The 13,790-nt window shown below is 44.1% G+C and overlaps 1 protein-coding gene across 1 annotated transcript in view; it reads right to left on the bottom strand.

The window, feature by feature from the left end:
- The window catches only part of LOC309563283 (alpha-2-macroglobulin-like protein 1), a gene marked incomplete at its 3' end in the record, with an annotated part of 181,820 nt that overhangs the window by 73,519 nt on the left and 94,511 nt on the right, over positions 1 to 13,790 (bottom strand). Inside the window, exons 12-16 of the mRNA XM_082267688.1 lie at positions 12,311 to 12,437; positions 9,214 to 9,335; positions 3,073 to 3,124; positions 1,701 to 1,790; positions 33 to 209 (exon numbers count right to left, since the gene is read on the bottom strand). Of these exons, the coding sequence (XP_082123814.1) occupies positions 33 to 209; positions 1,701 to 1,790; positions 3,073 to 3,124; positions 9,214 to 9,335; positions 12,311 to 12,437 (568 nt within the window). The remainder of the gene's footprint in view (positions 1 to 32; positions 210 to 1,700; positions 1,791 to 3,072; positions 3,125 to 9,213; positions 9,336 to 12,310; positions 12,438 to 13,790) is intronic.

The raw sequence follows: 13,790 nt of genomic DNA, 5'->3' as shown, positions 1-13,790 counted from the left end.
CCGGAGCCCCCCATGTCATTTTCATATCTTACCGCTCTGTAGGTAGGACAGGGCTGTTGCCTGCAGTGAAGAGCTCAGCTGCCCTGTGGCTGAAAGATAGTCCAACACGTATACAATAGGGGCCATCGTCAGCATGTTCTGCTCTCCGCAGCCATACGGCATTACGATCAGACTATTAAGGTTCTGCAGCGCTGTGCCCAGAATGTCACCTGAAAAAAATTGCATGAAAGGCGCCTTTATCCTAATTATATTCTGACGAGTATATATAATAAAGTGCTACAAAGTATAATACTAACATGTACAGTTCAGCAACCCAATACGACCAAATAGAAATGATTGCAACTGATATAACTTCTGTAAACTGAGACCTGATTGGTTTGTATAATATTGCATTGTGCACATCAGTATTCCTCTTAGCACAGAGCGGGGGAGGGGTACATTGACAGCCCGCAGCTCGCCTCTCCCCTGTCACAGTACTGCTTTCTCCTGGCAGACTGAGGGAGGGGGAGGGGGAGGGGGAGGGGACGGGGTGGAGATCCCACTACAGAACTAAAGGAAACACTTTTTCTTAATTTTGGAGAGAGATAGATTTTTGTCATCTGTGTCCCATTGGGGAGATTTCTCTTGACTTCCTCTCCCTTAGCCAAAACAGGAAGTGAGAGGAAATCACTCCAAAATGAGGGAATCCTATTGGAAAATTTTCCCCCTATTCCCGTTCCGGTGACAACCCAATATTTGTGATTTTCTTTCACTCTCGGTGACAACAGTCACCAGGACAAATAGAGGGTGATCTCCCTAACACAGACAGCAATAATAACCTAAGAGGGGTTCTAATTCCTGTCTACTAAATCCAAACTATGTACCCCTTACTCATTCACTGGGGGGGAAGGGGTGGTGGTACCTAGGGGGGGGGTTATTTTTAAAGGGTGCTTCCAGATTCCGATAAGCCACCCAACCTGCAGACCCCCCACTACCACCAGCTTAGGTTGTGGGGAAGAGGCCCTTGTCTTCATCAACATGGCCTGGTATGTTTCAGGCTCCAAGGTTCCGAGGCTAAGGGTCTGGTATAGATTTTTTGAAAAACCTCATGCATTTTTATTTGTTTGCTGAGTGAGGTTTGGATTCAACATCCAGACTTCTTTGAAGTTTGCTGAACCCTGCACGAACCGAACCCAGGGCAGTTTGGCTCATCCCAATTCAGAACAAGCATGCAACAAGTACAAGCATGCACGAACCAAACCCATGGCAGTGTGGCTCATCCCAATTCAGAGCAAACATGCAACAAGTATAAGCATGCACGAACTGAACCCAGGGCAGTGTGGCTCATCCCAATTCAGAACAAGCATGCAACAAGTACAAGCATGCACGAACCGAACCCAGGGCAGTGTGGCTCATCCCAATTCAGAGCAAGCATGCAACAAGTATAAGCATGCACGAACCGAACCCAGGGCAGTGTGGCTCATCCCAATTCAGAGCAAGCATGCAACAAGTATAAGCATGCACGAACCGAACCCAGGGCAGTGTGGCTCATCCCAATTCAGAGCAAGCATGCAACAAGTATAAGCATGCACGAACCGAACCCAGGGCAGTTCGGCTCATCCCAATTCAGAACAAGCATGCAACACTCTTTGGCAGCCAGGCACCCAGCATTTTCAGAAGGAGGTCAGGCATGACAGTTTATGTATTTTTCATAGACCCACCCATCACAGAAATGTATGCGCTCTCAGAGCCCTGCACAAAGTCTCTTGGCAGCTCCAGCGAGAAAAGTCTCTCCATTTTATTAACGGAACCTAGAAATAAACAAACAATCAATTATATATATATTGGACGTCGGTAGCACTGCAGTTTATTCTGTGCTTACAAATTATATTTTTACTAAGTGGTGTTTGGCATTTTTTCACAATACAATAATAATGGGTCCTACTTTAACCACTTGCCCACTGGGCACTTACACCCCCTTCCTAACCAGGCCAATTTTCAGCTTTCAGCGCTGTCACACTTTGAATGACAATTACTCAATTAGTCATGCAACACTGTAGCTTGTTTACATAGGCAGATCGCCATTCTGCCTCTCTCCCGAACGGACTCGCTGATTGGCTCCCCGCTGTGATTGAGTGTGCACGCCCCCCAGACCCATTGCACCCATTGTACCAGGATGGGGGATTGGGGATAATTTGTGCTAGGAGGGGGGATTTGTAGTGGGAGGATGATTGGGGGTTTTTGTGCTAGGAGGGTACATTTGGGGAGGTGTGCTAGAAGTAGTGAATTGAGGGGATTTCTGTTGGGAGGGAAGAAGATTTGTGCTAGGAGGGGGGATTTGGAGTGAGAGGATGATTGGGGGTTTTAGTGCTAGGAGGGTACATTTGGGGAGGTGTGCTAGAAGTAGTGAATTGAGGGGATTTCTGTTGGGAGGGGAAGAAGATTTGTGCTAGGAGGGGAATTTTGGGGGATTTGTGTGCACAAAAGGTAAAATGGTAGGGGGGAAGGGAATTTGTGCTAGGAGGGTTTTTTGGGGGGGTGGGGGGAGTGCTAGTAGGGATGATTGGGGGTTTATGTGCTAGAAGGGTAAATTTGGGGGGGGGGGGTTGTACCAACATGGGGGATTGTGGATAATTTGTGGTAAGAGGGGGGATTTGGAGTGGGGGGGGAGGATTTGTGCTCAGAGGGAAAATTTGAGGGGTAGAGGATTTGAATTCGGAGGGGGGAATTTTTTTTACGGGGATCTATGCTGGGGGCATATAGAGAAAGAGGATTTGAGTTTGGGGGCTTGGGGGATGAACATTCATGCTGGGAAGGGGATTTCAGCAGGGGGTGCTGATTTTTATTGGGAGGAGGGGGAGTTTATGCTTAGGGGTAAGCATGCAGATTAGTGCTTGATTTTTTTTGGGGGGGGGGTTAATTTTTCTGACACATATTGCTCATACATCTTGAGGGGGGGCCTGGGTGTAATTTGGCATGTTCGCCCTGGGCTCTAGATGACCTTGTCCCAGCACTGATTCTATTTGTTTACTTTTTTTAACCTAAAAATGCTAATTTGACCCAAAACACATGACTTTGTTTTTTCTTTTTCACCTTTCAAACAGAGGAACATGTTTTCGGGAATTTCCTTTGTGATGCCTTGCGCCTGCAAACAAGACAATAGGAGATCGGTGTAAGAGAAATGCAAGATTTAGGCAAGGCACACAGGCAAAGTGATCGCACAGTTTTCATACAGTGATATAGGTACGTAATATGGGGGTCCCCTTGGAAAGTTGGCAAGTTTTCCTGACACCAAGAAATAAAAAGGAGACAGGAGAAGGATCTCCAGAACACAGCCTGTGATTGACAGCCTCAGCTCTGTTCCTGTGTGCTGTGTGAAGGGGGTGTGTCCCTTCCCTCCAATCAGCTCTCAGATCTCTTCTCACTGAGCCCAGCAGAGTGTAATTTCAGCTCTCTGTCCCCTTTTTTCTGACAGCTCAGAGAAGCTTTATAAATTTTGAACAGATGTAGAGAAGAGAAGACTGCAGGTAAAACAGGTACATCTTACACTATATTGTCAAAAGTATTGGGACGCCTGTCTTTACACGCACATCAACTTTAATGGCATCCCATTAGTCCATTGTTTATCAATGGATAACATTGGATCTGTAGAGGAAATAGTAAGAGAACATTTGATTTTGCTCCTTTTACACCAGCAGCTTTTCTGGACGCAACCCTTTCACGATACTAGGGTTATGTCAGAAATGCACTTGAGACCCCAAGTATTAAAGTGGCTGTAAACCCTAACATATAAGGAAAAGGAACATGATCTGGGGTAAGAACAATGACTAAACCTCCATCCCTAATGAATATACAAAGAGAAAAACAGTAGTTGTGGGACTTTAAATGAGGTGAGTCATTTGCTAGATATCAAGATAATACGGGGGTCACAAAAAATGAGTATTTTATTGAATAATGCAAGGTTATCACAATACAGATAAAAATAGACATACCCAGGTCAAGAATTGGACATGGAATACAACAATACATATAAATGATATAAATAATAATAAATAAAATTTGTCAAAACTTCATTGTATAACATATACAGCATGTGGGTAATCTTCAAATGGTACGTCATAATATCTTATAAGCTCTACGCGTTTCGTGGCTTTTCCAGCTGGTTAAAAATAAATCTGTAAATGTAGACTAATATTAGAATTCAAAAATTTCAGATAGATAAAGAATATAACAAATTGCTCCAAAAAAAGATTGAGGTTCAGCTACTTACTATAATGACCCAATGGCTTAGGGGGGAAAAGAAGACCACCCCAAAGGGCAACTGTCTTACCCGGGGCTGAGGCGGGTACTGGCCCGAGGTCAGCACGAAGGGGGGGGGGAGGAGAAGAGGGAAGTTGGTAAAGTGGCCCCATGAAGGGGACAGATAGGGACAGCACAAGGGTATCCCAAAATGGTGAACACACATTTTGACCAATTGATCTGTGAAAATAATATATATTATTTAATTATATATAGGTTGTATATAATCAGTGATTATATATGAGTATATGTCAAAATATATATGTGGCCATGTGTGCTGGACAATGCCAAAAATACTTCCACCATATAGGAAAGATAAGGAAAAATAAAATGAATATAAAAAGGTGCCCAGGTGTATCAGGAAAAAAATGTAGAAGAAGGGACCAAGTGGAGCTAAAAACCCTAACATATACCCAGCAAAGTGACTGGCCTCAGGTAAAACAGACATGAAACAAGTCAACCTACATACAATAAACTATATTACCAAAAGTATTGGGACGCCTGCCTTTACATGCACATGAACTTTAATGGTATCCCAGTCTTAGTCCGTAGGGTTCAATATTGTGTTGGCCTATCCTTTGCAGCTTTAACAGCTTCAACTCTTCTGGAAAGGCTGTCCACAAGGTTTAGGAGTGTGTCTATAGGAATGATTGACCATTTTTCCAGAAGGGCATTTGTGAGGTCAGGCACTGATGTTGGACGAGAAGGCATGGCTTGCAGTCTCCCAAAGGTCTTCTATCGGGTTGAGGTTCAGGCCAGTCAAGTTTCTCCACCCCAAACTCACTCATCCATGTCTTTATGGACCTTGCTTTGTGCACTGGTCCAAATCATTTGGTGGAGGGGGGATTATGGTGTGGGGTTGTTTTTCAGGGGTTGGGCTTGGCCCCTTAGTTCCAGTGAAGGGAACTCTTAAGGCATCAGCATACCAAGACATTTTGGACAATTTCCTGCTCTCAACTTTGTGGGAACAGTTTGGGGATGGCCCCTTCCTGTTCCAACATGACTGCACACCAGTGCACAAAGCAGGGTCCATAAAGACATGGATGAGGGAGTTTGTTGGTCTTTTTTGTTTTTCTTTAGCGCAAAAAATAAAAACTGCAGAGGTGATCAAATACCGCAAAAAGAAAGCTCTATTTGTGGGGGAAAAAAGGACCCAAATTACATTTGGGTACAGCGTTGCACGAATACGCAACTGTCAGTTAAAATAATGCAGTGTCGTATCGCAAAAAATGGCCTGGTCATGAAGGAGTACAAGTGGTTAAGAAGTGAAAATATCTGTTGTTTCTGCCAGGGACACCTTTCAGCACAAGGTATGTACTTATGTAATGAACAAAGACAGCAATGTCTCCACCTGGGAACCAACCTTCCTTGACGCGTTTCACCATCCCTGGCTTTCTTCTTGTGAGCAATGTCATACAGCAATATCTCCATCTGGGAACCAACCTTCCTTGACACATTTCACCATCCCTGGCTTTCTTCTTGAGAGAAATGTCATACAGCAATATCTCCACCTGGGAACCAACCTTCGTTGACGCGTTTCACCATCCCTGGCTTTCTTCTTGTTAGCAATGTCTCCACCTGGGAACCAACCTTCCTTGACACGTTTCACCATCCCTGGCTTTCTTCTTGTGAGCAATGTCATACAGCAATGTCTCCACCTGGGAACCAACCTTCGTTGACACGTTTCACCATCCCTGACTTTCTTCTTGTGAGAAATGTCATACAACAATATCTCCACCCGAGAACTAACCTTCCTTGACATGTTTCACCATCCCTGGCTTTCTTCTTGTGAGCAATGTCACACAGCAATGTCTCCACCTGGGAACCATCCTTCGTTGATGCGTTTCACCACCCCTGGGCTTTCTTCTTGTGAGCAATGTCATACAGCAATGTCTCCACCTGGGAACCAACCTTCCTTGACATGTTTCACCATCCCTGGCTTTCTTCTTGTGAGCAATGTCACACAGCAATGTCTCCACCTGGGAACCATCCTTCGTTGATGCGTTTCACCACCCCTGGGCTTTCTTCTTGTGAGCAATGTCATACAGCAATGTCTCCACCTGGGAACCAACCTTCCTTGACATGTTTCACCATCCCTGGCTTTCTTCTTGTGAGCAATGTCATACAGCAATGTCTCCACCTGGGAACCAACCTTCCTTGACACGTTTCACCATCCCTGGCTTTCTTCTTGTGAGAAATGTCATACAGCAATATCTCCACCTGGGAACCAACCTTCGTTGACGCGTTTCACCATCCCTGGCTTTCTTCTTGTGAGAAATGTCATACAGCAATGTCTCCACCTGGGAACCAACCTTCCTTGACACGTTTCACCATCCCTGGCTTTCTTCTTGTGAGAAATGTCATACAGCAATATCTCCACCTGGGAACCAACCTTCGTTGACGCGTTTCACCATCCCTGGCTTTCTTCTTGTGAGAAATGTCATACAGCAATGTCTCCACCTGGGAACCAACCTTCCTTGACATGTTTCACCACCCCTGGCTTTCTTCTTGTGAGAAATGTCATACGTCAATATCTCCATCTGGGAACCAACCTTCCTTGACACGTTTCACCACCCCTGGCTTTCTTCTTGTGAGAAATGTCATACAGCAATGTCTCCCCCTGGGAACCAACCTTCCTTGACACGTTTCACCATCCCTGGCTTTCTTCTTGTGAGCAATTTCACACAGCATTATCTCCATCTGGGAAACAACCTTCCTTGACACGTTTCACCATCCCTGGCTTTCTTCTTGTGAGCAATGTCATACAGCAATATCTCCACCTGGGGACCAACCTTCCTTGACACGTTTCACCATCCCTGGCTTTCTTGTGAGAAATGTCATACAGCAATGTCTCCCCCTGGGAACCAACCTTCCTTGACACGTTTCACCATTCCTGGCTTTCTTGTGAGAAATGTCATACAGCAATGTCTCCACCTGGGGACCAACCTTCCTTGACACGTTTCACCATCCCTGGCTTTCTTCTTGTGAAAAATGTCATACAGCAATATCTCCACCTGGGAACCAACCTTCGTTGACGCATTTCACCATCCCAGGCTTTCTTCTTGTGAGAAATGCCATACAGCAATGTCTCCACCTGGGAAACAACCTTCCTTGACATGTTTCACCACCCCTGGCTTTCTTCTTGTGAGAAATGTCATACGTCAATATCTCCATCTGGGAACCAACCTTCCTTGACATGTTTCACCATCCCTGGCTTTCTTCTTGTGAGCAATTTTATACAGCAATATCTCCACCTGGGAACCAACCTTCCTTGAAACGTTTCACCATCCCTGGCTTTCTTCTTGTCAGCAATGTCACACAGCAATGTCTCCACCTGGGAACCAACCTTCCTTGACACGTTTCACCATCCCTGGCTTTCTTCTTGTGAGCAATTTCATACAGCAATATCTCCATCTGGGAACCAACCTTCCTTGACACGTTTCACCATCCCTGGCTTTCTTGTGAGCAATGTCATACAGCAATGTCTCCACCTGGGAACCAACCTTCCTTGACACGTTTCACCATCCCTGGCTTTCGTCTTGTGAGAAATGTCATACAGCAATATCTTCACCTGGGAACCAACCTACCTTGACACATTTCACCATCCCTGGCTTTCTTCTTGTGAGAAATGTCATACAGCAATATCTTCACCTGGGAACCAACCTTCGTTGACGCGTTTCACCATCCCTGGCTTTCTTCTTGTGAGAAATGTCATACAGCAATGTCTCCACCTGGGAACCAACCTTCCTTGACATGTTTCACCACCCCTGGCTTTCTTCTTGTGAGAAATGTCATACGTCAATATCTCCATCTGGGAACCAACCTTCCTTGACATGTTTCACCATCCCTGGCTTTCTTCTTGTGAGCAATTTCATACAGCAATATCTCCACCTGGGAACCATCCTTCCTTGACACGTTTCACCATCCCTGGCTTTCTTCTTGTGAGCAATGTCATACAGCAATGTCTCCACCTGGGAACCAACCTTCCTTGACACGTTTCACCATCCCTGGCTTTCTTCTTGTGAGCAACGTCATACAGCAATGTCTCCACCTGGGAACCAATCTTCCTTGACATGTTTCACCATCCCTGGCTTTCTTCTTGGGAGAAATGTCATACAGCAATATCTCCACCTGGGAACCAAACTTTGTTGACGTGTTTCACCATCCCTGGCTTTCTTCTTGTGAGCAATGTCATACAGCAATGTCTCCACCTGGGAACCAACCTTCCTTGACATGTTTCACCATCCCTGGCTTTCATCTTGTGAGCAATGTCATACAGCAATATCTCCACCTGGGAACCAACCTTCCTTGACATGTTTCACCATCCCTGGCTTTCTTCTTGTGAGCAATGTCATACAGCAATGTCTCCACCTGGGAACCAACCTTCCTTGACACGTTTCACCATGCCTGGCTTTCTTCTTGTGAGCAATGTCATACAGCAATGTCTCCACCTGGGAACCATCCTTCCTCAACGTGTTTCACCACCCCTGACTTGCTTCTTGTGAGCAAGCCAGGAAAGGTGAAAAGCTTTTGAGGAAGGTTGACCCCCAGGTGGAAACACTGCTATATGCAGTCCTTTCCTTGATGAATAATAGATACGCAAGGGGAGCTAAGAGTGGAGTGCGGTTGATATTTTTTTTCCCAATTCTGATGGGGAGTGGAAATGGACTACACTGTCGGACTCTCTAATTGCCCATGTGCAGGAGGCTCGGATCTTGAGCAAAGCTGTGGAATTGGGTATGTTCCTATGGCAGAGAGGAAATGTTTTTCGCTCTGAGAGAAGAGGAAGGAAAAGACTGAAGCAAAACATCTCCAACCCTCCACAATAGTCATTATATCTCTGGCAATGGAAAGAATTAGCTCTGAAAATAGTTATTCATGGCAAAGAAAGTATATTGGAAAAAGGTCAAACATACACACAAAGCAAAGACTTGCCTTGACAAGCAGTTGTTTCTGCACTGTGTCCACACTTCCACTAGGGGGCATATATACTGGATTGCCTCTGCAGCGTTCAGGGCTTCTGATGGCTTCGGCTCTCACAGTGATGGGCACAAAACCTGGACAAACAGACAACACACAGACAAACCAGTTTATAATAGTTTATAGTTTACAACGTGTAACAGACGTTTCCTAAAATTATTATTTTTCTTTTTTAAACTGCATGTATACTCAATTTTATTTTTCTTTTGGATTTGGTAAGGAAGGGTAAAACCCCTTTTTCTGGTGCCTATCCATGATAGCAAATTCATGCGTATGGATATGTTGCCATGGATAGGCACTAGGAAAGGTAAATTACAGAAAATGAGTACAGGCATACCCCGTTTTAAGTACACTCACTTTACATACACTCGCGAGTACAGACACAGCCTGGTCAGCTTGGCATGGCACTACTCCCGGTTTTTAACTTTGGTGTCTATGGGAAATCTTGGTCAGGTTGACATGGCACTACTCCCAAACCATAAGTGACAGGGATACCAAACTTAGGGAGCACCGCGAGGGGACCCAGGACTACAACATATCCTATTTGTGGCCAGCCAGCTTGCCAAGGTAATCTACCATATCATAGTCCTGGATCCCCTTAACATGCTCCCCAAGCTTGGTTTCCTTGTCAGCAGTGCCATGTCAAGCAGACCAAGATTTCCTATGGAGCTAGTGTATTTACATGCATTGAGAAATGAAAAAATGTATTGCTTCACTTTAAGTACATTTTCGTTTTACATACATGCTCTGGTCCCATTGTGTACTTAAAAGTGGGGTATGCCTGTAATACATTTTCCATTTTCCTGGTGCCTTCATGCCGACATACGCATGAATATGCTGGCATGGATAGGCACCAGAAAAGGAAAATTAAAGAAAGGGGAGTATTGAATTTTCCATTTTCCTGGTGCCTTCATGCCGACATACGCATACGCATTAATTTGCTGCCATGGCTAAGTACCAGGAAAAGAAAATTACAGAAAGGAGAGTATTGACGTTCCCGTTATCCTTGTTCCTTTATGCCGGCATACGCATGAATATGCTGCCATGAATAGTCACCAGGAAAGGAAAATTACAGAAAGGTAAGTATTACATTTTCCGTTTTTCTGGTGCCTTCACACCAACATATGCATACGCATTAATATGCTGCCATTGATAGGTACCAGAAAAGGAAAATGACAGAAAGGTAAGTATTCAATTTTCAGTTTTCCTGGTTCCTTTATGCTGGCATACGCATTAATATGCCGCCATTAACAGGCACCAGAAAAGGAAAATTACAGAAAAGTAAGTATTGAACTTTCCTTGTGCCTGCATGCCAGCATACGCATACGCATTAATATGTAGCCATGGATAGGCACCAGGAAAGGAAAATTACAGAAAAGTAAGTATTGAACTTTCCTTGTGCCTGCATGCCAGCATACGCATACGCATGAATATGTGGCCATGGATAGGCACCAGGAATGGAAAATTACAGAAAGGTGAGTATTGAATTTCCCATTTTCCTGGTGCATTCTTGTCAGCATGTGCATACGCATGAATATATTCCCATAGATAGGCACCAGGAAAGAAAAATTACAGCACGGGAGTACTGAATTTCCCATTTTCCTGGTACCTTCATGCAGGCATACGCATGAATATGCTGCCGTGGATAAGCACCAGGAAAGGAAAATTACAGAAAGGAGAGTATTGAAGTTCCCATTATCCTGGTTCCTTTATGCCGGTGTAAGGGATGTCAGGTACCCCATAACAAAAACACATTTCCGTTTTATGGCATTTCTATGAATCACCAGTAGATGGCAGCACAAAGTTCAACTGCAAGCAAGGCATGGGAGGAACTAAAAAGTTAGACCTTTTGTTCCTCGGGGAACAGAATAGCAGTTGCTGTGTAGTGTCCACCAGGCTAAAGGTCATCATACCTCATGTCCTTGTCATTGCAGGTAAGAAGGAGTATATTTAGGGCTATAAACAGGGCAAAATTGATTTAATTTACATTCCTGTGATCGGTAAAGGCTGCTGTCACTACTGTGTGATTAAATAACACACTGCACAAATGCTAGTGGGTCACACTGTAGCATCACATGACTACAGTGTACCAGGAATGTGGTTATTATAGTGTTATGTTTTTATATCTTATATTAGATTGAACTATGAGACCACTGTGATGCAGGAGGAGTAACAACATATCAGCACATGTTTAATTGGTTATTATTTTCTATGAGGATGTTATTCCTGTATATGAGAATGTTGATATTATAAAATATATAGATGTGTAATAGTATGTATGAACAGAATAGCAGTTGCTGTGCTGTGTCCACCAGACTAAAGGTCATCATACCTCATGCCCTTGTCATCGCAGAAACGTTTTCAATAAAAATAATTCTGGTTTCACCCAGTCCGATCCCTTCGCACATTGGAATTATTGACCATACTTTCAGCATATGTGCAACCCCCGGCATATGCATGGATATGCTGCCATGGATAGTCACCGGGAAAGGAAAACTACAGAAAGGTAAGTATTCAATTTTCAGTTTTCCCGGTGCCTTCATGCCGACGTACGCATGAATATGCTGCCATGAATAGAAACCAGGAAATGAAAATTACGGAAAGGTGAATATTGAATTTTCCATTTTAGTGTCACATTGGGCTGATTTCCCTTAACTTCCTGCTCCAGGGATGCAACAGGAAGTGTCAGGAAATGTTTACCCCCTTGCTGAAACAGGTGTCCCCATTGAAAAAATTCCCCTCACCTCTTGTCCTGGTGACAACTCATCAGCAGAAATATAGGGGTGGTCACCAGGACAAATAGAGAGGTGATGGGCACGGAGACAGCAATGAAAACCTGGCATTTCTTTTTTGCTGTAGGGTTCTTTGCTTACAATGTGTCTGGTTTGCACAGGGTTAGCAGGTCGTCTGAAATAAAAAAATAATAATTTTTTGTGTTTTGAATATCTCCAAAACTACACGTCAGAAAAATGATAGTGTTGCTGTATCCTGTGACTTGTCATTGACAGAAATGTATACATACAGACTGTGGATTGGTTCCCCTTATTATTACCTATTGCTTTAGCGGTGATATTCCACTGGAAGGTGTCGGATTCATCTGCACAGATGCATTTGGTGTACACACAGTCATTGCAGGTTTCTATGGTGAAATTCAAATAACTGAGCAATGTTACCCGGACCTGGGAGACAAAATCAGAGTTAAAAACCAAACCAAGACTCAGTGCTGTCCCCTCCAAAGCCTCCCTGTCAACCTTGGGATCCGGGCATTACCCCCCTTGGGACTATGCTTTTTTTCTTTTACATTCTTCTGAAGTTTCTGACTGGTCATGTGATGCACTGACTCCTCTTCCTCTTCTTCCAGTGATGGACAGTCACCCAACACTCACAGTTTTTCCTTAGCCTTCCAGGTTGAGTGTCATTCAACCTGGAACACTGAGGACATCTTGTGGCCAAAAAGAGGTACTGTAGGGAAGAGCTTTGAAATTAAAGTGGAATTTTATTCTCTCAATCAACATGGACTATTTTTAATCCTTTATCCTGCTAGCATTAGTAAATAGATGGGAACTTATATCATATTTACTTCTTTTAAACTATTTTTTTTACATTTTTTCAGTTACTTCCTGGTGTCCTGCCTAAACAAATTATGTCATTCATCCTAGGAGTCTTCTGGAGGGTGTGGGGTTCTCCGTTAAGCACACCTTCCTGCATGCATGCCTCAGCTAAAGGCAGATGGATTCCAGAAAGACATGAATTATCTGCCTACTCAAGATGGCCACAGCCAGAAATGCTCGGGGAGTGTTTTTCAAAGTGATTTCTCAGTAAAGCTTTTATTAATGGGTGGATGGGGAGAGTTTGCTTTGAATATTCAAAATAAATAAAATATAATTTTTGCTTTGTGGTGCTCAGATGCAGTGTAGTTTAATTTTAAAGAGAACCTTCATTTATTTTGAACATGTGACCAGTAGCAGAGGACTAGAAGCTCCCCCTGCCACTGTTTCCCTGCAGACAGGCTGGGAGAGATCTGGGTCACCTGACAGCTGTATATCAATTAGGAAAAAGATACTTAGATGGGGTATTTTAATTAAAATAATTACAGTGCCATCATCCACATACAGACATAGAAGGGACAATGTAAATTATACAGTGTGTGTTTAGCATCACCTTAAGGCTCTTTACATAGCTTCTACCCTTGGCAATAAGGGTAGAAGGGTAGAAAAACTTGCATTTTTTTGGGCTCGTTTTTATTTTCACATTTTAGGCCTGGCCCTGCCTACTTAGGCCATTCTTACCTAGATGAGAATGATGTGTCCCTGCTGCCTTAGCCTCCTGGGATTTCATGTCGCATATCCCAGGAGGATGCAAAAGAAGGGAATAACAACGGTCGGTGGGCGAACCTGATAAGGCAGCCAGAATCTGATGGATGGGAAGGACCAAGATGGCTGCGCAGGACCACAGGATACTGCACCTGAGCAGCAGATCACAGCAGGACAACTCTGGATCCTGTGGGTAGGTGGGAGTCTGAATCCAGGACA

Source organism: Pelophylax lessonae (assembly GCF_965119305.1).
Source record: "Pelophylax lessonae genome assembly, chromosome: 9".
Lineage (NCBI taxonomy): Eukaryota > Metazoa > Chordata > Amphibia > Anura > Ranidae > Pelophylax > Pelophylax lessonae.
This window is presented reverse-complemented; position numbering and strand designations above follow the sequence as displayed.